The 23,019-nt window shown below is 36.6% G+C and overlaps 1 protein-coding gene across 2 annotated transcripts in view; it reads left to right on the top strand.

Moving 5' to 3' along the window:
* The first annotated feature begins 844 nt into the window (after window positions 1–844).
* Window positions 845–23,019, top strand: part of TANC2 (tetratricopeptide repeat, ankyrin repeat and coiled-coil containing 2) — a 297,008-nt gene continuing 274,833 nt past the window's right edge. For both annotated transcript variants that reach the window (XM_044921763.1, XM_021678492.2), the window contains exon 1: window positions 845–911. In XM_044921763.1, the coding sequence (XP_044777698.1) occupies window positions 845–911 (67 nt within the window). The remainder of the gene's footprint in view (window positions 912–23,019) is intronic.

Here is a 23,019-nt window from a genome sequence, read left to right on the forward strand (position 1 = left end):
GATATTTTTGTTAACCTCCGTTTTAGTCCATGTTTATTCTGTTCAATCTGCTGGAGGCACCAAGTACTGACAACACTTTCCAGAAATTTTGCTAGGAAGAGTAAGGATATAGGAGCAGTAATTGGACCATGTGGGAATAAAGAGAGGGACTTGCTTATTTATTTTGGTTAGGACATACTACCTTGTTTTTGTTATGATTGGAATGATTCAGTAGAGAGAAAAAAATTAAAGCTGTGTGAGAAAGAAAAGGAAGATGGTTTTTGGCTAAAAGTCTTTGAGGAGGTGAGAGTGGACATAATCCAAAGCACAACTGGAAGAATTTTCCTTTGATAGAAGTGGGACATAGAGAGGATAGGCTACTCATTCATGTGTATCAGTGGTCTTTGAGGTGGAATTCTGGCTTAGTCAATGGAAAATATGTACCTTCTGAAAGTTTCTAGACTCTTAAACTTTGGGGGTGTGTGTGTTGGGCCTATGGGAAAGTTGTTCATGAAAAGGAGAGTCAGTGAAAGGGTAGGCTGTATTTATAGCTACCCAATTCTTTATTCTATGGTGACTTTATTCTGTGGTTACTTTATTCTATGGTGACTACATTCTTTATGCCTTTAGTGATATCTACCTTTATCTCTTAGGGTACTCAAAGTATTATAGTATTCAAGTTAAATTAATTAGATGTTTTTGTCATATTGTTAAAATTTCTGTACTATATATTTAAACATAGTTAATTCCTGATAGTGCATTTAAAATTAATTATTAATAGTATTTTGAGTAGAAAATCAAGTTTTCTAACATATTTTCCCATATTTTCTTTTACAGTTTTTTTGAGTACTAAAACAGCACAAACATGTTTCGGAATAGTCTCAAGATGCTTCTTACTGGAGGGAAATCGAGTCGTAAAAACAGATCAAGTGGTGAGTGACTATGTTACATTTATTTTGTGTGATATTTTAGAAAGGGAAGTTCTATTAGGGATCTGAATTGATGCTAGAGCATTATATATTTATTTATTAAATGGTTTATTTAATTTAGAAAAAAAGAAAGTTTACATTCCTCTAGGCTGTCATACTCTTAATTAAGAGGTAGGAACCCTTGAATACTTATCAAGAACAGTCAGATAAAGGAAAGTTTGTGGAGGAAACATATTTATTTAAAATACATGAGAGAGTAATGCCTCTGTGAACTACTTATTAAAAACTTTCTAGACCTAAATTTACTTTTTGAATTAACATGTGAAATTATTTCAGTCCTGGGCACTCTTTGGGGAATGAGACTGTAAAAATAGAAACTATCCTCAGAGGGTTGTGCAGGAAGTAAAATACAAATTTTAGATTTCTACAGTCATTAAAATAAAGTTTATAAAGGTTGGTTTAAGAAAAAGGAGATAATTCTTAGGATATTAAGGTCAAAACAAACAAACTGTATATATACTCTTTTGGAGAAATGTTGATGAGAGATGTACTAAATATTTGTTTTCTGCTAATGGGTTATAGATATTTATTCTTTTAATCTTTTCAGTTTCCCAGTTTTTCTGCATTTTACAAGTTATTTTTTTGATAGTTTTTGAGATTTGCCTTATAGTTCAGCATATGATCAATTTTGGTGAATGTTTTGGATTCACCTGAAAATAATGTGGATTCTGAAATTATTGGGCGCAGTTTAGTTAATGGTGGTGCTCAATTTTAGATCCTTTTTTATTTTAAAGAAATTATTTACTGAGAAAGATATGATTAAATCTCACACTATGATTATTGAATTGTCTGTTTCTCCTTCTTGTTCCTGACAGTTTTTGCTTTATATATTTAGAAGTTATTTTATTAGATACATTGAAATTTAGAATTGCTTTATCTTCCTGGTGAATTTGACTTTCACCATAATGAAATGTCCTCTTTATTTCTAATAATGTCTTTTGTTTGAAAGCTGACTTTGTCTAATATTACTATAGCTATCCTAACTTTCTCTTGATTAGTGTTTGCATAGTATGATTTGTTCTATTTTACTTTCAGCATTTCTATATGGTTATACTGTTAATAGGATATATTGAGCTTTCTTCTTTTATTCATTCAGACAGGTTTTTTCCTCTTAAGGGAGATGTTGGTTAATCCACATTAATTCAACTAATAATATATTTGGATTTAAATATAACATATTACAATGTACTTTCTAATTGTCCTGCCTGTTCTGTGTCCTTTCTCCTTTCTTGCTTAATTTTAGATTGATCAAAAACATTTTTTATTATTCCATATCTCTTCTTTTTGTCCTGGAAATTACATATTCTTGTAATTCTTTCTGTGGTTACCTTAAGGATTCAGTTATCAATTTAAGTTTGATGTCAGTTGGTACTTTTACTTTCTTCTTGGACAATGCAAGAGCTTTAGATTCTTTTCACCTGTGTATGTATTTTAAACTCCACAAGACATTATTATTGTTTTATGTAGTCACCATTATTTAGGTGTACCTATATATTTGATCATTACATTGATTTTCTTTCCTTCCTTCATTCCTCACTTTCTTCTAGATGGGATAACCTTTTTTTTTTGTCTGGAGAAGACTCTTTATCATTTCCTTCCTGTGGCAAATTTACTTATCTTTATGTGAAAATGTCCTTATTTTGCCTTTATTTTTTGTAGGATATTTTTGCTGGGAGTAGAATTCTAGGCTGGAGGTTATCTTCTTTCAGCACTTTCAAATATAGTTCATTGTCTTCTGGCTCCTTGAATTATTTCTGGTGAGAAGTCAGTTGTTAGTCTGCTGCTTCTTTAAAGGTGATCTGTCTTTTTTCTCCTTTTTTTTAGTTTTCTAGATTTACACTGATGTGCCTAGGAGTGGTTTTCTTTTTTTTTTTCCCTTTTTTTTTTTTTTTAAATTATTAAAGTACAGTTGACATACAATGCTATATTAGTTTCAGGTATACAACCTACTCGTTGCTCACCATGGTAAGTGTAGTCACCATCTGTTGCCATACAACATTATTACAGTATTACTGACTATATTCCCTATACTGTACTTTCTATCTCCGTGACTTATTTATTTTATAACTAAAAGTATGTACCTCTTGATCTCCTTTACCTGTTTTGCCCATCCCCCAAACCCCTCCCTTTTGGCAGCCACCAGTTGGTTCTCTGTATCTGTGAAATTGTTTCTGTTTATTTGGTTGGTTGGTTTTTTCTTTTAGATTCCACATATCAGTGAAAACAAATAGTGTTTGTCTTTCTCTGTCTGACTCATTTCACGTAGTATAATACCCTGTTCCATTTTTTTTTTTAAGATTTTATTTATTTATTTGACAGAGAGAGAGCGCACAAGCAGAGGGTAGTGGCAGAGGAAGAGGGAGAAAGCAGGCTCCCCACTGAGCAGGGAGCCCGATGCAGGGCTCAATCCCAGGTCTCCAGGATCATGACCTGAGCCAAAGGCAGACACTTAACTGACTGAGCCACCCAGGCGACCCTTTTAGTGTGTATTTCTTAAGGACAAGGAGATTCTTTTACATAACCACAGTACAGTTATCAATCTCAAACAGATTAACATTGATATAATGCTTTTATCTAATCTACCCTTTTCCAAATTTTGTCAGTTACCCAGTAATTTCCTTTGTAGAATTTTCCCCTTTGTTTCCAAGATCTCATCAGGATGAGGCATTGCATTGCTTGTCGTATCTTTTTACTCTCATTCAATTTGAAGTAGTTTCTCTGCCTTTTTAGACAGTTTTGAAGAATAAAGGCTCTCTCTCCCTTTGAAAATAAGCAGAATGCCCCTAATTTTGTGTTTTTTTTGTTTTTTTTTTTATGATTAGATGCAGGGTATGTATCTCTGGTCTGAATGTTACTTAAATGTATGTTTTTTCTTTTTGGGGCATCACAACCAGAAGCAGACAATGTCTCATCATTCATTAGTGATTTTGATGACCAATCAAGGTATTCTCCAGGTTTTTCTGCTCTATGGATACTGATTTTCCCCTTTCAACTTAAAAACAATTGACAGATGCACACCATTTTATTCTTTTTATGGTTTCCAGTTCTTTGTCAGTATTCTCAATCTTGTCTCTTATCTCCCCAAATGTAGTAAATATATTTATATCTATATTTATCTAAAAATCTGTGTCTGATAACTAAATATGTCTGTTTTTGTTGTCTTTTTCTTGGTTTTTACTAATGTTATTTCATTTCCTCCTGTGTCTAGTTAATTTTTTGGAGTAAGCATTTTATTTTGGATTAAATTTAGATTTAAAAAAAAAGATTTTATTTATTTATTTGACAGAGAGAGACACAGAGAGAGAGGGAACACAAGCAGGGGGAGTGGAGAGGGAGAAGCAGGCTTCCCGCGGAGCAGGGAGCCCAATGCGGGGCTCTATCCCAGGACTCTGGGATCATGACCTGAGCCAAAGGCAGACGCTTCACCGACTGAGCCACCCAGGCACCCCTGGATTAAATTTAGATTTAAAGAAAAGTTGCAAAGATAGTACAGCCAATTCTCATATACCTCTTACCCACTTTTATCCATTGTTGCATCTTATTTATTATGTTCCATTTGTCTAAACTAAGAAACCAACGTTGGTACACTACTGTTTATTAAACTCCAGATTTTTATTTGGATTTCATTAGTTTTTCCATTCATGTCCTCATTCTGCTTCAGAATCCGATCCAGAGAACTACATTGCATTTAGTTATTTTGTCTCCCCAGACAGTCTGAGTTTGGCAGAAGACAATAATCGACATCATTCCACTGGCCACTTTTTTTTTTTTTTAAAGATTTTGTTTATTTATTTGAGAGAGAGAATGAGATAGAGAGAGCATGAGAAGGGGGAGGGTCAGAGGGAGAAGCAGACCCCCGCCGAGCAGGGAGCCCGATGCGGGACTCGATCCCGGGACTCCAGGATCATGACCTGAGCCGAAGGCAGTGGCTTAACCAACTGAGCCACCCAGGCGCCCTCCACTGGTCACTTTTTGATTATACACACACATACTCATATATGTTAGAGATCCAAGCTGCCTCCAAATTTGACATTTAAAGAAATGGTTTGCCCAAAATTTGTTTTGTGGCCTAGAACCATGATTTTCTTAGACACCTTTAGCTGTTCACTTTTGACACCAGCACCAGCATTTTCTCTCACTTCACAACTATTACTTCATATAAGATAACTATAGAAATCAATAAAGCCATAATAGGATACAGTTGTGCATAGTCTTTTTGCCCTGAGTACCAGATAAGTAACTTATGTGTACATACTACTCTTATTAAAGGTAGGCATCCTATTTTCACTTTAGCAAAATTACAAATTATTATATGCTAGGCTTCTGAGTAGTACTGCTCTGGTAGAGATATTATTAAATTCATACATGTCCAGGTTCTACTGTAGTATTAAAGCTAATTCCTTTGATTTACTAGGTATTTAATTATGTCAATAATGGTTTTGAGGGGTCTTATTTTAGTATTTATTCTTCTCCATGGTTTTTCATGTAAAATGTTTATAATTTAGAGTAGTTGTAAGTTAGTTATAAAAATAGTGCTTTGTATTCTGTATGAAAAGAACCCTATTGTAGAGAAGCAGTACTTTTCTTCAAACGTACTCCAAGGCAGGAAATTCTAGAGCAAGAATAAATTTTATATTTAAAAAAAAGCGTGCTTATGGAATGACATCATTAGTGTTTTCATCATTACTTTTTTTTTTAATTGTTAATGAATAATTGGGTGGACTTTATTCTTTATATTAACTTTTGTTCATAGTGTATTTTTAGATTAATAAGGTGAGTTTTCCCAGAGGCGTAATTATTTGTTTTGTATTAGAAAACCAACTTAGTATTAGTTTAAAAAGAATTTGTAATAAAGGGAAGTTGTTATAATTTGTCTTTTAAATAGTTGATCTGAACTTTTGTGTAGGCCACTAGATAAATATTTCATAGAAATAGATTTTATAGCATATAATAACAAATGAATTTTCTCAGGCAATGTTTTTTCCCAAGGACGTGTGAATATCAGCTTTGAATTTTATAACTTAATTCATATTTTCCATGTAAAAATTGTTTTTGATGCATGTGGATGCATCCTAAGTTTTTATGAAAAAACAGATGTATGACTCCCTTGAATTATGAGTTATAAAGGAAATCTTTGTGTTTCTTTTTTTTTTTAAAGATTTTATTTATTTATTTGACAGAGAGATACACAGAGAGAGAGGGAACACCAGCAGGGGGAGTGGGAGAGGGAGAAGCAGGCTCCCCGCTGAGCAGGGAGCCCGATGCGGGGCTCAATCCCAGGACCCTGGGATCATGACCTGAGCCGAAGGCAGACGCTTAACGACTGAGCCACCCAGGCGCCCGGAAATCTTTGTGTTTCTATGCTATTTAAAAGTTCTATGTTTATATCTTTTCTTAACTTTGTCTTAACCTTATTACTTAAAATCATACAAGTAATTAGTAAAAGTTAAAATATGCTTCTTTGATATATGTCAGTGCTATTGCTTGGTATCACTGTAATGGTAAACCATCATTCAAGTATAAGCAGGAAAAATAACTGCTAATTTCAGATATTCAAGGACTCAGAAAGTATAGTACCCCAAGTGTAACAAAGCTGTTGGGAGAAACAAACTTGAGTCCTGTCTCCCAGCAAAGTAAAAAATAAATGTGAAGAAAGCAGGAGGTATAGGAAGAAAAGTGAGTCAAAGTAAGTGAGTAAAACTTATAGTTAAATACAAATAATCACCAGGGACGCCTGGGTGGCTCAGTTGGTTAAGCGTCTGCCTTCGGCTAAGTCGTGATCTCTGGGTCCTGGGATCAGGCCCCGCGTTGGACTCTCCTGCTCAGCAGGGAGTCTGCTTCTCCCTCTCTCTCTCTGCTCTCCACACCCCCGCTCGTGCTCTCTCTCTCAAATAAATAAATAAAAATTTAATAAATAAATAAATAATCACTGATAATGTACTATAACAAGTAGAGTTTATGTCAGGAATGCAAAAATGTTGGTATATCAGAAAATCAACAGAAGTTTTTAACTTAGAAAAAATTTTAAGGGTGCCTGTGTGGCTCAGTCAGTTAAGCGTCTGCCTTCAGCTCAGGTCATGATCCCAGAGTCCCAGGATCCAGCCCCGTGTCTGGCTCCCCACTCAGCGGGGAGTCTGCTTCTCCCTTTGCCTCTTCCCCCTCTGCTCTTGCTCTCTCTCTCTCTCTCTCAAATAAACAAATAAAATCTTTAAGAAAAAATTTAAAAACCATATTGTATCATTATATTCTGAAATAGCATTTTATAAAACTGAGCAGCCATTAAAAACATCATCAAATAGAAAAATGTACTTTAAATATAATAAAGACTAGTCACCAAATCCAACATCTAAGCATTATATTGAACAAAGAAATATAGCAGCCACTTCTATTAAAACAGAAACATGATAATGATTTCTCCTGTTACCACTTTTTTTCATAGTTGTTTGGAAAGTTCTAGTATACAATAAAGACATGAAGATAAAATTACTAGTATAAATATTGGAAAAGAAAAGACAGTGTCATCTTTATATTAGAAGCATTTGCTACTGGTAGTTTTTTCCTTTTTCTTCCCCCCCCCCCCCTTTTTTTGTCCATAAGCCATCTTCTCTATCAGGAGCTGGTGAACTGTGGCCTGCAGGCTAAATCTGGCCTACCACCTGTTTTTGTAAATAAAATTTTATTGAGACATAGCCATACTCACTTGCTTATGTTTTGTCTATGTCTGCTTTCATGTTACAAGAGCAGAATTCTGTAGTTATTACTGAGACTAAAATGTTTAATACTGGGGTGCCTGGGTGGCTCAGTGGGTTGGGTGTCTGCCTTCGGTTCAGGTCGTGATCCTGGAGTCCCAGGATTGAGCCCCATGTCAGGCTCCCTGCTCAGTGGGGAGTCTGCTTCTCCCTCACCCTGCTCCTCTCTCTCTCTCACTCACTCTCTCTCAAATAAATAAATAAATAAATAAAATGTTTAATGTCTGGCTCATCACAGAAAAATTTGCTAACTCCTGTTTTTTTTTTTTTTTTTTAAAGATTTTATTTATTTATTTGACAGAGAGAGTCACAGCGAGAGAGGGAACACAAGCAGAGGGAGTGGGAGAGGGAGAAGCAGGCTCCCCGCCTAGCAGGGAGCCCAACGCGGGGCTCGATCCCAGGACCCTGGGATCATGACCTGAGCCGAAGGCAGACGCTTAACGACTGAGCCACCCAGGCGCCCCGCTAACTCCTGTTTTATACCATCAAGCCAGTTCACACAATAGATAAAAATTTTGCTAATTTCTCTTTATCACACTGGAATCTCTGCCTGTAGCAGACCAGTCTTCCTCCTACTACTCATGCTTTGATTTTGTAAGTGCCCATAGCAATCTTAAATAAACTTCATCAGATCATATCACCCCTAATCTTAGAACCTTCACTAAGCTTATAGAGCCTTTGGTAATATAAACTCTGCTTAATCCCCAACCTTCTTCTTTTTTTTTTAAATAGACTTTAAGAGGGCGCCTGGGTGGCTCAGTCGGTTGAGCATCTGACTCTTGATTTTGGCTCAGGTCATGATCTTGTGGTTGTGAGATTGAGCCTCGTGTGGGGTTCCATGCTCAGGGCAGCATGGAGTCTGCTTGGGATTCTCTTTTTCCCTCTCTCTCCACCCCTCCCCCTGCTCGTGCACGTGCTTGCTCTCTCTAAATAAATAAATAAATAAAATCTTAAAAAAATAGACTTTAGGGGCACCTGGGAGGTGCAGTTGGTTAAGTGTCCAACTCCTGGTTTCAGCTCAGGTAGTGATATCAGAGTTGTGAGGTTTGAGCCCTGCATCAGGCTCCATGCTCAGTGCAGAGTCTGCTTGAGATTCTCTTTCCCTCTGCCCCTTCTGCTTGTGCTCTCCTTCTTTCTCTAAAATAAATAAATAAATCTTAAAAAAAAAGTAAAATAGACCTTATTTTTTAGATCACTTTTAGGTTCATGACAAAATGAGGGGAAAATACAGGGGCGCCTGGGTGGCTCAGTCGTTAAGCATCTGCCTTCAGCTCAGGTCATGATCCCAGAGTCCTGGGATCGAGCCCCGCATCGGGCTCCCTGCTCCGTGGGAAGCCTGCTTCTCCCCTCCCACTCCTCTCTCGCTGTGTCTCTCTCTGTCAAATAAATAAATAAAATCTTAAAAAAAAAATGAGCGGAAGATACAGAGATTTCCCATATACCTCTGCTGCCACACATGCGTATAATACTGGCCTTTCCTCTCAGTCTTCTCACTGGTCTTCCTTTTCAGCCTCTACCATGTTCAGACTCCATCCAATTACCATTTCTGTCCTGAGAGTAGATATCATTTTTTGAGATACTTTGTTTTGTTTGGGTTATTGTCAATCTTTCTTGATAAGTGTAACCCCTACAAGTTTACTGACTGTTTTCCAGCATCTAAAATATGCCTAGAAATTAGTAGATCTATAAATATTTGCTGAATGAATGAACAAATATATTGTTTTCTCTGACTCACTATCATCTGCCCTCACTCTTAACTGGCTGCCATAGTAATTTTCTTAGCTAAAAAATTCTTAGCTTGACAGGACCTGATCTCACCTAACTTCTCAGGCCTTACTCCCTGTAATTCTTATTTCTTTTCCCTGTAATTCTTATTAAGAAACTTTCTACTTTATCTAAATCAGACTTTGTAATGCTTTTTATTATTAATGCTGTACCCCTTTGATCATGACATTCACTCTGTCTGGAATAAACTTGCCACTTATCTTCGAGTTACCTCTTTAATCCTATCTAATCAATCATTAAAGTCCAGCTTATGTCTTATTTTGGTTCACAGTTATCAGTCTTTTGCCTCATGTGCTATAGTGCTTATTGCCTGTATTCCTAATATGAAACTTGTATTGTTTATGAACTTTCTAGAAATGTTTTCCTAATATAGATAGTTTAACTATCCTAAGGGTAAGGGATGTACACTTCTTTCTGTCCTCCCATCTCCCATCAGTTCAGACTGTCACTGTATTTACATATATATATATATATATATATATATCTCCATATTTCATTGAATGTGAGTATAAGAGGTCATGTACTATGGTGAGTGCTGTGAATTGTGTAAGACTGATGAATCACAGACCTGTACCTCTGAAACAAATAATACATTATATGTTAAAAAAAAAATAGGAAGGGAAAAATGAAGGGGGGGATATGGAAGGGGGGGACGAACCATGAGAGACTGTGGACTCTGAGAAACACTGAGAGTTATAGAGGGGCAGGGGTGGGGGGATGGGTTAGCCTGGTGATGGGTATTAAAGAGAGCATGTATTGAAGGGAACACTGGGTGTTATACGCAAACAATAAATCATGGAACACTACATCAAAATAAATAAATAAATGAATAAATGAATAAATAAATAAATAAATAAATAAATAAAACGTAAAAAAAATAAGAGGTCATGTAAAATTATTGTCTTTGATGAAGCATGTATTGAGTAACTGGTACCTTACATTTGCATATGTTCTGTTTCACAAAGGCAGATGACTTTAACATATATTACCTCATTTAATCTGTATAGCAAATGCCATGTCATTTTACAGATGAGAGAAAAAAGACTTGCTCAAGATAAAAAGACTTTCTCAAGTGTCTACAGCTAGTAGACAGCCATAGTAGAAACTTGAATTTTCACTCTTCATATATTGCTGTCACTGAATAAATGAGACAGAAATGGAATTAAGTCTAAACTGAGATCTAAAAACTATATCTTTTCTTTGAAGTAGCAAGTTGGATGTTAAGAGATCTTAAATTGCTAAGGATTATGTCAAAGCAACAAGTAGGCAAGAGTTTAGTGGCTTCTTGTGGTAGTTGAGTTTTTTTTTTCAGTTGTGTGGCATTTTTGGTCTTTGATTTTTTTCCCCTTATTTTTCATGGCAACGTGTTAAAAATGGGTACCAGTTATATGCTGTGATTTGACTGTCATTTTCTTATATGTTTATTATTTGAAAAATTGCCTTAAATGTGAACTAATATTAGCATCTCTCCATGGCTTTCCTGATCATTTTTTAATTATTATTATTATTATTATATTATTATTACTATTATTTTAGAGAGAGAGAGTATGAGTGGGGGGTGGAGGGGCAAAGGGAGAGGGAGAGAAAGAGAATATTAAGCCGGTTCCATGCTCAGCATGGAGCCCAATGCGGGGCTCCTCACAACCTTGAGATCATGATCTGAGCCAAAATCAAGTGTCAGATGCTTAACCAACTGAGCCACCCAGGTGCCCCTGCCTTTCCTGATTATTAAATGTACAGTAATACAGTTGATGTTAATTAAAAACAATTTTTTTTCATGCAGCAGAATATTGGTCTCAGTCGTTTTTCTGCCCATATATTCCTGCAATATTTACTGAAAATATTAGGGATTCTTAACTAGAGTGGCAAATATAAAGATTAGAATTGGACAAGTTAAGTTAGATAATGCTTCTCTTCCAGTTGTGGATGTTTTCTCCTGTTCTTACTGGCTTAAGGTAGAGTATTTGGGAATGGTCAAGTGGGGAGTTGGCAGAATGGAATGGCAAATAGTGAAGGTCATAATGAGAAATTACAGCAAGGAGGTGCCCCATACCCCTTTTTAATGTCCCTCTTCTTATTTTGTGCCCCTTTTATATTCTGTCTCTGTTGTAATTATCACTATCTTATTGTATATCTTGTTACTCTGTTTTATTATCTGTCTTTCCTACTGGAAAATAAGTTTCATGACAAGTTCATTCTCTTTTCCACTGCTGTATCCTTAGCACAGCCCTGGCACCTAGTAAGCACTCAGTAGTACTTGTTTTATGCATTAATAACATTTGCAGGAAGATAACTCTGGGATCAGTGCATAAAATGGACTGCAGTGAGGAGATACTAGTTAAGAGACGATGAAAAGAGTAAAGAAGTGACAGTAGGACCAATGAGGTTATACAAGGAAGACATTTTGGGGTAAAATATAAAGGACTTGATTACTAGAATATCTGGGAAAGGAAAAGAATGAGCAGAAATAATTTGTTCTGAAATTTCTGGCTAGAGACACTAGCTAACTAGTGACATTGCATCATTTTGGGCCCATATTATATGCACGGTGATCATATATTAAATGAATAACTATCCAGAGATAAGTTTTTACCTTTTGCATAGAATTTTGCTTTTTTTTTTTTTTTAAAAGATTTTATTTATTTATTTGACAGATAGAGACATAGTGAGAGAGGGAACACAAGCGGGGGTAGTGGGAGAGGGAGAAGCAGGCCTCCTGCAGAGCAGGGAGCCCGATGCAGGACTCGATCCCAGGACCCTGGGATCATGACCTGAGCCGAAGGCAGACGCTTAATGACTGAGCCACCCAGGCACCTCTAGAATTTTGCTTTTAAATGTAATTTATTTAACTCCATGGTTTATATCCATTCTTCTGGGTTCCTTTGTAGTTTACCCTTATTTGAGCTTTGGGATTCTGCTTCCCCTGGGCTTTAAGACAAATTAATGTTACAAGCCCTTTTAGCCCTGCACTGCAGTACATCAGCCCAAAAATTTGTTTCCCAGGTTGTCTGCTTTCACAGTTTTGTTTCCATCCTTGTTGCTGAAGAAGGAAGCCAGAGAAAGCTATGTAGGATTTTTGCTATCAGCAGAATTCCTTTTGTGACTAGTTCTTTCCAATTTAAGGGACGTTTTTATTCTTTTAATTAGTTTGTGCCTATCCTCCGGGTGCCCGTTCTTTGCCTATTGCACAAGATGCTTGAAATTTAAAATACTGATTGAAGTTCCTCTGATGAAGCTGTCTTCCGTTATTAATCCAATCATATATTTTAAATAACAAAATTTTAAAAGATTAAATCATTTAAACTGGTTTAATTTGGACACTCTCCTCCAGATCAGTTACTTTAACCAACTGTGCCACCCAGGCGCCCGCAGATCAGTTACTTTAAAAAGCCAAGTATATTTCAGATATGCCACTTATAATCCTACATTCATAAATCAGAATGTGCAATGAAGAAAAATAAATATTTAGGAAATAGATTCTAATTTCTGATTTAAAAAGGGATTTAAATAGTGTTAAACATATAATTTTCTTTTTAATGTTTTTTTATATAGCATATTTTGATATATAGTAATGCTTTCCCCAAGTTAAACTGGTAAATTATTTTAACACTGTCAAATTTTTCATCTAAGTATATCTAGTTTTTTTCTTAGAAAACTTTAAATATTTCATGTAAAACCCTCTAGATTATAGATTTCTGCTTTTGCAAGTTTGTGATACTCAATACTACCTCATGGTTTCCTCATATGTAATATAATCATGCTTATTTGTGGTATGTGTTAGGTTTCTTTGGGGGGGAGGGGCAGAAAGAGAGGGTGAGAGGGCATCTTAAGTAGGCTCCACACCCAGCATGGAGCCAGCCTCATGGCTCAATCCCATGATCCCCTGAGATCGTGACCTGAGCTGAAACCAAGAGTCCAACTCTTAACTGACTGAGCCACCCAGGTACCCCTATATGGTAGTTTTAATAAAAATACATACATGTACTCATGATAGTAAAAGGTTAATGATAGAGCCATGAAATGTGTGAGGTGCTGAAAGGAGAAAGTAATCTTTTAAAAATTGCTAGGGGGTGGCTTTCATAGACTTTTGTCCTCAAGGATGTCTGGAATATAGTTCTGTAAATCGGGAACATCTTTAGTATAAGTTGTATGTCTTCAAAGAAACTCAGTAGTTGGGGCGCCTGGGTCACTCAGTCTCGGTTAAATATCCAACTCTTGGTTTTGGCTCAGGTCATGATCTTGGGGTCATGGGATTGAGCCCAGTGTTGGGCTCCATGCTCAGCACAGTCTGCTTGAGATTCTCTCCCTCTCTGTCTCTCCCTCTGCCCCTCCTCCCACGTGTGTGTGGATGCACATGTGCCCGTCTCTTTCTCTCTCAAATAAATAAATGAATAAATAATAAAAGAATCTCAGTAACCAGAAACTTAACATTATAAATGTGTTCTGCAACCTCCTCTCCCCATTTTCATAGACTTCTTATATTCAGGTTTTATTTGACTTTCTGGAGAAAATAGGTTAACTTAATTTTTTCCAGATTCAGAGTGTTCTAAGAGTCATGATTTTCTTTTCTTTTCTTGAAAGATTTTATTTATTTATGAGAGAGAGATAGCATAAGCGGTGCGGGAGGGGGGGTGGTGAGGAGCAGGGAGGGAGAGGTAGTAGCAGACTTCCCGCTGAGCAGGGAGCCCGTAGCAGACCTCCATCCCAAGACCCCAAGATCACGACCTGAGCCTAAGGCAGATGCGCTTAACTGACTGAGCCACCCAGGCTCCCCAAGAGTCATGATTTTCTTTCATTCATCCCTAAGTATCATCCATCAAAAGAACTGGTTCTTTAAAGAAGTTTCATAAGGATCTTTTATGTCTTACCAAGATATAAAGTAAGCTGGTCATGTTTTTAAACTAAAGATGAACAAGCTGGGTTTGGTTTTGTTTTGTTTCTTCCTAAACCACCCTTAATCTTTTAATAAGTTGAAGGAATAAGTAACATTGAAAATGTCATCTTTACTATTAGAATGCCTGAAATTCTTGCATGGTAGTTCCATGGTTCAGCAATTTTCAAATGAAGTGTCTTTTGTAAAATTATTTCATGTAATTAATAGGATATATTAGTAATTAATAGGGTATATCAGATATGATAAAGATATAGCTTTGACCCTAATTCTATTCCTATAACAAAATGGTTTTACTATCCTCAGATGAGTCTATGGTATTGAAATGTCCTTTCTGTATGTATTGTCAGGGAACACAGGGAACAAAAATTCCTGACCCCATCAAGATCCTTCTTCCCAGACTAAGAATCAAATTGACATGAGACAGATTAACAGGAGAAAATCAAATTTGGTAAACTAAGTATGGAAAATCCGTATAGACATGGAAATTTCAAAGAGAGGCATCATAATAACGTATATATGTCATTCTGAACTAAGGGGGAGGGGAAGGGGTCTGGGGCTTCAAAGGGAAGAAATGTCCTTCACAGGAAGATGAAAAAGAGTAAATATTTAGTAAACAAATGTTTGCTGGGCCAGTCAGACACAGTGGGACACAGAGGACTTTGATCAAACAGGTCTTGTTAGGTTCCTCCCCGTATACCATACTTAGTTTATATAATAATGTAGTTATCTGTGGGGATAGCTCTGTTCTTATAGTAGATTCTCTATCTAAATTCTTTTTAGGCAGTTGAGGTGAGGTAAAGCACTTTTCCTGAATTTGCTGGGTTTTGATTGCTTTTTAACTCAAGATGATCTTTATGCTAAAGTGGCCCACCTTGAAGCAGCCTGCCCTTGGCTCTTACAGTATATAAAGATATAAAACTTGGAAAAATATTTTATTCATCTGCATTACAATACATTCAGATTCAGCATACATTTATTGAATATTTATTATGTGCCTTGCACTATATTAAATACTTTAACCAAAATTATACTCATGTATTAGTCTATATTAACTTGAATTACATGTAAAAATTTGAAAATTGTGGGATGATTTGCTCACTAAAGATTTTATTTTAGGGAACTTGCCATTTTGATTAGGAAAGAACTTGGTGTAAATATCATATATGGTTATTGTAAAGCATTTAGGTAGTAGTCTGTACTCAGACCAAGAATGTTATTGCGAACAGAGCTATCTCTTACACTTTTTGTATCCTTGGTCCAGTTTTCTTAATAAACATTTGTCACGTGGCATGAATTTTCTGAAAAAGCCGTATTATTTCATCTTTATTTTGTAACTTTATGACCCTTTAGAGTAGTGCTGTTCAATAGAACTTTCTGTGATGACGGATATATTTTTATAAGTCTGCATCCAATATTGTAAAAGAAAGAACTTAAGACTGACTCCAAGTATGGTTAATCACAAAGATTTATTATTATTATTTTTTTTTAGTGCTTATTCTGTATCAAACATTGTGATACATGCTGGGGATAGTTCCTGTTCTCTGGGAGGTCAAAGTTTAATATAGGAGAGAGATTCCTAACCTAACAGTGATAATACAGTTGGGGAATAGGCAGGAAGGAGAGGAGAATGCAAGTTGAACACTGAAGGGTAAGTATGAGTTAGGGGTCCACACAGAGAAAGTAGCATTTGCCAGTAGATGAAGATAGGAGACTATATGGTGCATTCTAGCGTCTGTAAGAATTCTCTATTCCTGGAACCTAGGGTGAGTTAGAAAGTTGCTAAAAAGAATGGACAGTTAATCACTCATCAGTTAATATTAAGAAGCATTTTGTGTGCCATGCTAAAGAGTTTGGATTATATCTTTAAAGCTACAAGGGAGCCATTGCAAGGTTTTGAAAAACTGATAAGTAAAAAAGATTTTAGCATCTAAACTCAGTACTCCTGCCCGATTTATTAAATTTGAAATTTCTAGAGGAAATGAGAATTTTCTGTTAAAATTTACATTTGATTAGATCCTATGTAATCTTTTCCCTGGTCAGAGTTATTTGCTGTTGTAGCAGTTAGAATAGTTAGAATTACCAAAGATCCAATTTAGAATGACTGAGATATGAAGGGAATTTATAAGTTCACATAATAGAGAATTCTGGTGGTATGGTGATTATAGAGAATATAATTATAGGCTCAGCAGCATCACCAAGGACTCAATTTCTTTCCATCTTTCTGCTCTGCCATTTTCAGCATATTGGTGGTGGTTTTCTGACTTGTCCTTACAGAGCTGCAAGAGAACTACCATACCTTCAACATGTATATCTGCACACATCATTGTTCAGAGATTAGTGGAACAACAGGACTTCGTGGGTCCATTTTTAAGACTAAGAAAACTTACCTGAAATCCATCTCTCTCCCACCCCCCCCATTTGCTTCACATCCCGTTGGCCAAAGCAAAGCATGTAACCTTTCTTAAACCAATTAATGGAATTGCAATTGTGGTTATTAAGATTTGTTTATTAAGGTTCACCTCCTAAGGCTAGGGAGAGAACCAACCTAAAACACCTAAAATAAAATCAGGGTTCTGTTAGTGTGAAAGAAGGGATTGGATGGGCAACCAGTGGAGCCTGGTTATAAACTTTGGTTTACTAATCTAATGGGGTTTTTGTTTGCTTTTAAAATTAGCAGTCTTCTCCATACCAGGAATTAGAAGGACAGCCCATGTTTGCCCCTAAATAGGAAAGACAGGACCTCCTTATGTTTGTCAATAATGTGTATACTTTGCTATGAAGTTTGCAGGTGAAATAGAGCTATAGTGACGTAAGTCAGTCTCTTTGAGTCTTACCCACTTTGAAGACGTATCTTCTTTAAAGACTTGGTTTCTGACCTGCCCAGCTGAAGACTGGGCCCTGAACCATTGGATTTTCCTGTATGAGAGGCCTTGCCTGGGAAACAAACCAGCTGATCATCCTAGAAGATTTCTATATTGTTCCTGACCAGGGTAATTCTTTTCTAGTCTAGAGTAGGAGTACATGGGGGAGATTTGTTCTTACTAATTTTTTTATCCTGAATGAATATTTTTAATGATATGAATCCTTTCTGTGTCTTTTGTTAAGGGGCCAGATTTTTCAAACTCAAATATTTGGAACAGATTTGTCTGCTTTTTTGCTGTCACTTTCCATCCTAACCACAAAAGACTTGGCTGCTTGAATTTTTGAATGTTTGGTGGGAGAAAGACAATATTGAACAAAAATTATTTTTTTTCAAAATAATGCCTATCTGTACTTTTTTGCTCTAAAAATTTACTTCATGCCTCGTTGTTACTTCTGATATTAATCATGTACTAGTTAAGTAGTGCATTCATTTCTTTACTCAGAATAGTGTTACCTTGTGATTATTCTTTGTTCCCATCTTAAAGACTGAAGGCCAGAGTAGTAATAAATCTCCTTTCTGTTAACTTTCCAGTCACTTTATATTCTGAGGCTGAAGTACTGTTAGATATTATTTAGATACTTCTTTCTTCCCCTCCTGTCTGTGTTCTGTCTTTTCATCCCTGATTATATTGTGAGCACCTACTATGGGTCAGGTAAAATACTGAGGGATATAGTTTACTTAGAGATATAAGACATAGTCTTTACCAGATAAGTAAACCATTAATTATTATGAAAAAGTTCTGCCAGGATACTATTGGAGTACAGAGGAAGAACTCCATCTCAGACTTGAGGAGGATGGAACAATTCTTGGAGGAGGTACTATCATTGTTTCAGGCAGAGGATACAGAAATTGTAAAGCTGAAGTTATGAGGGAGCTTGATACATTTAGGGAACTATATGCAGGTAGTATGTATGTTTGGTACCTTGGTTGGCTTTCATTTTTTATATCTGCTGCTTTCTGCATGTCTATTTCATTCTTTTCTGACCTAAAACATTACTTTCCTCTACTATTCAGTTCAAATAGTGGAGCATAGCTACTCACAACAGTTGAATTGTACATCTTGTAGTTCAGGGGCCCAGAGGTGGATACCAACTCAGTCGTTTTGTTTTCAAATCTGTATGCCCACGGGTAAGATTAACTCTGGCCTAATTTAGGTCTGGTATCCACCCCTGGACAAATCAGTTATACTCTGGAGTAGGGTTTGGATAAGGTTTGTCATCATGTCAGCTTGGGTTAGGTAACTTACCCTCGTGGAGATCAACCATAGCAGAGGGAGGGAATAAGTTAGTAGATGAATTGCAGATCAGTAAAGGGCAGTTCCCAGAAAGAGATGTGTGTGTGAAGGTGGGCAGGGCAAAATGACACATGTCATTGTTAGGAGCAGCATCAACGAGGTGAGAGATTATGAGGGCTGAAATAAGGGGGTGGCAGTGGAGATGGATAGATACGATGAAAGAATCAACTGGACTTGATTGATTATCAGCTTAAATGAAGGAGGTGCCATAGTTTATTTGCTCAACAAGAATACTTGCAGAGTGCTTGCTTTATGCTAGACACAGTTGGAGGTCCTGGAGATACAGCAGTGCTATAGATCAAGTTATTTCCCTAGTTATGTAGTACCTACAAAACTTATGGGCATTAAGGAGGGCACGTGATGTGATGAACACTGGGTGTAATACGCAACTCATGAATCACTGAACACGACATCAAAAGCTAATGATGTACTATATGTTGGCTAATTGAATTTAAATAAAAAAACTCGTTCAAAGATGATACTCATGTTTCTGGCTTAGATGATTGGGTGAATGGTGGGTTTCATTCACTTGAAGTTTGAGGGGGAATGTAATGAATTCATTTTTGGAGATATTAAATTTGAGGTGATAATGCTATATTTAAGAGAAGTTAGATATATGAGTTGGGGGCTTAAGATAGGGCAGAGTAAGAGGTCTAGAATTGGAAGTCATGACCACATGGTAGTAGCTGAAGTTTTAAAAACTTACCAAAAGGTAATTTTTACTTTGTGTGTGTCTACAGTTCAGTGAATTTTTTTTTTTTTAAAGATTTTATTTATTTATTTGACAGAGAGAGACACAGCGAGAGAGGGAACACAAGCAGGGGGAGTGGGAGAGGGAGAAGCAGGCTTCCTGCAGAGCAGGGAGCCCGATGTGGGACTCGATCCCAGGACCCTGGGATCATGACCTGAGCTGAAGGCAGTCGCTTAACCAACTGAACCACCCAGGCGCCCCCAGTTCAGTGAATTTTTTAAAAATTTATTTGAGAGAGAGAGAGAGCACGAGCAGGGAGAGGGAGAAAGAGAGAAAATCTCAAGTTGAATGCACTGAGCACAAGCCTGACACCAGACTCAATCCCACGACCCTGAGATCATGACCTGAGCTGAAACCAAGAGTCGGACACCCAACCGACTGAGCCACCCAGGTGTCCCTGTACAGTTCAGTGAATTTTAACATGCATATGGATGTATGTAGCTGCCACAATTAGTATAAATGATGATACAAGTTACATTATGACACTCCATTCTAGTTACACCCTTACCCCACCCTCATCTTGAAAAGCACTTAACTATTTTCTCTATCTCCGTATTTTTTGTTTAAAGAATGTGATATAAATGGAAAATGGAATAATACAGCTTTTAAGACTGGCTTCTTTTATTCAGCATAATGCCTTTGAGATTCATTCACGTTGTTGTGTCCAGCAGTAGTTAGTTGCTTTTTATTGCTGAGTGGTGTGCCGTTGTGTGGAGGTACCATAGTTTCTTTATTCATTCACCCACTGAAGAACATTTAAGTTGTTTCCAGTTTGGAGCAGTTATGAATAAAGCCACTTATAAACATTCATATATAGGTTTTTGTGTGACTGTGAGCTTTCATTTCTCCAGGGTCAGTGCCTAGGAGAGAGATTGTTGAATTATATGGGAGGTGCATGTTTAGCTATAAGAAACTGCCAAACTACTTTCCAGAGTGGCTGTACCATTTTCATTCCCACCAGCAAAGTATGAGATTTCCAGTTCCACATCCTTGCTAGCACTTGATATTGTCAATATACCATATCTTTTAATTTTAGCCATTCTGTTACGTGAGTAGTGGTATCTCATTGTGGTTTGTTTGTTTGTTTTAAGATTTTATTTGTTTATTTGACAGAGAGAGACACAGCGAGAGATGGAACACAAGCAGGGGGAGTGGGAGAGGGAGAAGCAGGCTTCCCGCAGAGCAGGGAGCCTGATGCGGGACTCGATCCCAGGACCCTGGGATCATGACTTGAGCCAAAGGCAGACGCTTAATGACTGAGCCACCCAGGTGCCCCTCATTGTGGTTTTAATTTGCATTTCTCTAATGGCTAATGATGCTGAACATATTTTCATGTGCTTATTTGCCCTTCATATATCCTGTATGGTTAAGTGTCTCTAGGTTTTTTGCCCATTTTTTTTTTTTAATTTGGTTGGTTGTTTTCTTACTGTTGAGTTTGAGAGTTCATTATATATTCTAGATACAAGTCCTTTGTTGGATATGTGATTTGCTTTTTTTGTTGTTCTCATAACAGTGATTTTTTTCAGAGCAAAAGTTTTATATTCTCTGAAGTCCAGTTTATCTTTTTTTAAAAAAAATGGGTCATGCTTTTGGTATCATATCTTAAAACTGTGTCTAACACAGGTCATAAAGGTTTCTGCTGTTTTTTTCCCTAAAAGTTTTATAGTTTATATTTAGATTTATGGTCTATTTTGTGCTATTTTTCATATAATATATGAGGTTAAGGTTGATGTGTGTGTTTTTTTGTATATGGATATGCAATTGTTCCAACACTATTGTTGAAACAACCGTCCTTTCTCCTTTGAATTGCTTTTGCATCATTGTCAAAAATCAGTTGGCCATATTTGTTTGGGTCTATTTCTTTCTTTCTCTTCTTCTTTTTTATTTGAGAGAGAGCACGAGTGGGGCTGAGGGGCTGAGGGAGAGAGACAAGAAGACTCCCTGCTGATCAGGGAGCCCGATGTGGGGCTCGATCCCAAGACTCTGAGATCATGACCTGAGCTGAAGGCAGACACTTAGATCTGACTGAGCCACCCAGGCGCCCCTGTTTGGGTCTATTTCTGCACCATCTGTTCTTTTCCACTGATCTGTTTATGTATAATACCACACTGTCTTGATTACTGTAGTTTTATAGGAAGTCTTAAAATGGGGTAGTGTGTGGTTCCTGTAACTTTGTTTTTCTTTTACAAACTTGTTTTATATAGTTTAGATGCTTTGCCTTTCCATATACATTTTAGAATCCATATGTATAAAAAAAAATCCTTCTGAGATATTGGTTGGAATTTCATTACATCTACAGATCATTTGGAGTAGAATTGAAATCTTTACCATGTGCGGTCTTCCAGTCCATGAACATGATACTTTTTCCCTTTATTTGGGTCTTATTGATGACTTTCTTTAGCATTTTGTAGTTTCTAGCATACAGATTGTACGTTTATTTTGTCAGATTTATACCTAAGTATTTTCTTTTTTTAGCTGTTGTTAGTGGTATTCCTTTAAAATCTTGAGATATATAAAATATAGATTGATTTTTGTTTTTTGAGATTGTACTGTGACCTTGCTAAACTCAGCTCTTAGTTCTAAGAGGTGTTTTGGGGGGTTTTGTTTGTTTTTGGTAGACTACTTTGAATTTTTAAGTGGACAATAATACCTTTTGAGAATAAAGGTAGTTTTATTTCTTCCTTTCCAGTCTGTATGCAATGACTAGTACTTCTAGTAAGATGGTAGCCAAGAGTGGTGAGAATGTGTGTTCTTGCCTTGTTCCTGATCTTAAGTGGGAAGCATTTAGTCTTTTTTTTTTTTTTTTTAAGATTTTATTTATTTATTTGAGACAGAGAGAATGAGAGAGAGAGAGCACATGAGAGGGGGGAGGGTCAGAGGGAGAAGCAGGCTCCCTGCCGAGCAGGGAGCCTGATGCGGGACTCGATCCAGGGACTCCAGGATCATGACCTGAGCTGAAGGCAGTCGCTTAACCAACTGAGCCACCCAGGCACCCAGCATTTAGTCTTTACCACTAAGTATGATGTTGGCTCTAGGTTTTTTGTAGATGTTCTTTATCAAGTTGAGGAAATTCCTCTCTATTCCTAATTTTCTAATTTTTTCATGAATGGATGTTGGATTTTGTTAAATACTTTTCTGCATCCAGGGATATGATCATGTGATTTTTCTTCTTTGAATCATTAATGTAATAGATTACATTGAGTGATTTCCAAATATTACACAAGCTGAGCATACCCAGTATAAGCCTCTTTTGGTCATTGTGTGTGTGTGTGTGTTTATACACTACTAGATTTGATTTGCTAATATTTGTTGAGGATTTTTGTTTCTTTGTTCAAGAGGGATACTGGTCTATAGTTTCCTTATTTTGTAATGTTTTTATGTGCTTTGATATCAGATTAATTTTGTCCTCATAAAATGAGTTTGGAATGTTTCCTTCTCTTCTGTTTTCTGGAAGAGAGAGTGTAGAACTAGTGTTCTTTATTTAAATGTTTGGTAGAATTCACCTGTGAAACCATCTGGGCCTGGAGATTTCTTTTTTGTAAAGTGTTTTTTTGTTTTTATTTTTAAGATTTTTATTTATTTATTTGTCAGAGAGAGAGAGAGAGAGAGTACAAGCAGGGGGAGCGGCAGGCAGAGGGAGAAGAAGCAGGTCTCT

The sequence above is a fragment of the Neomonachus schauinslandi genome, chromosome 15 (assembly GCF_002201575.2).
Source record: "Neomonachus schauinslandi chromosome 15, ASM220157v2, whole genome shotgun sequence".
Lineage (NCBI taxonomy): Eukaryota > Metazoa > Chordata > Mammalia > Carnivora > Phocidae > Neomonachus > Neomonachus schauinslandi.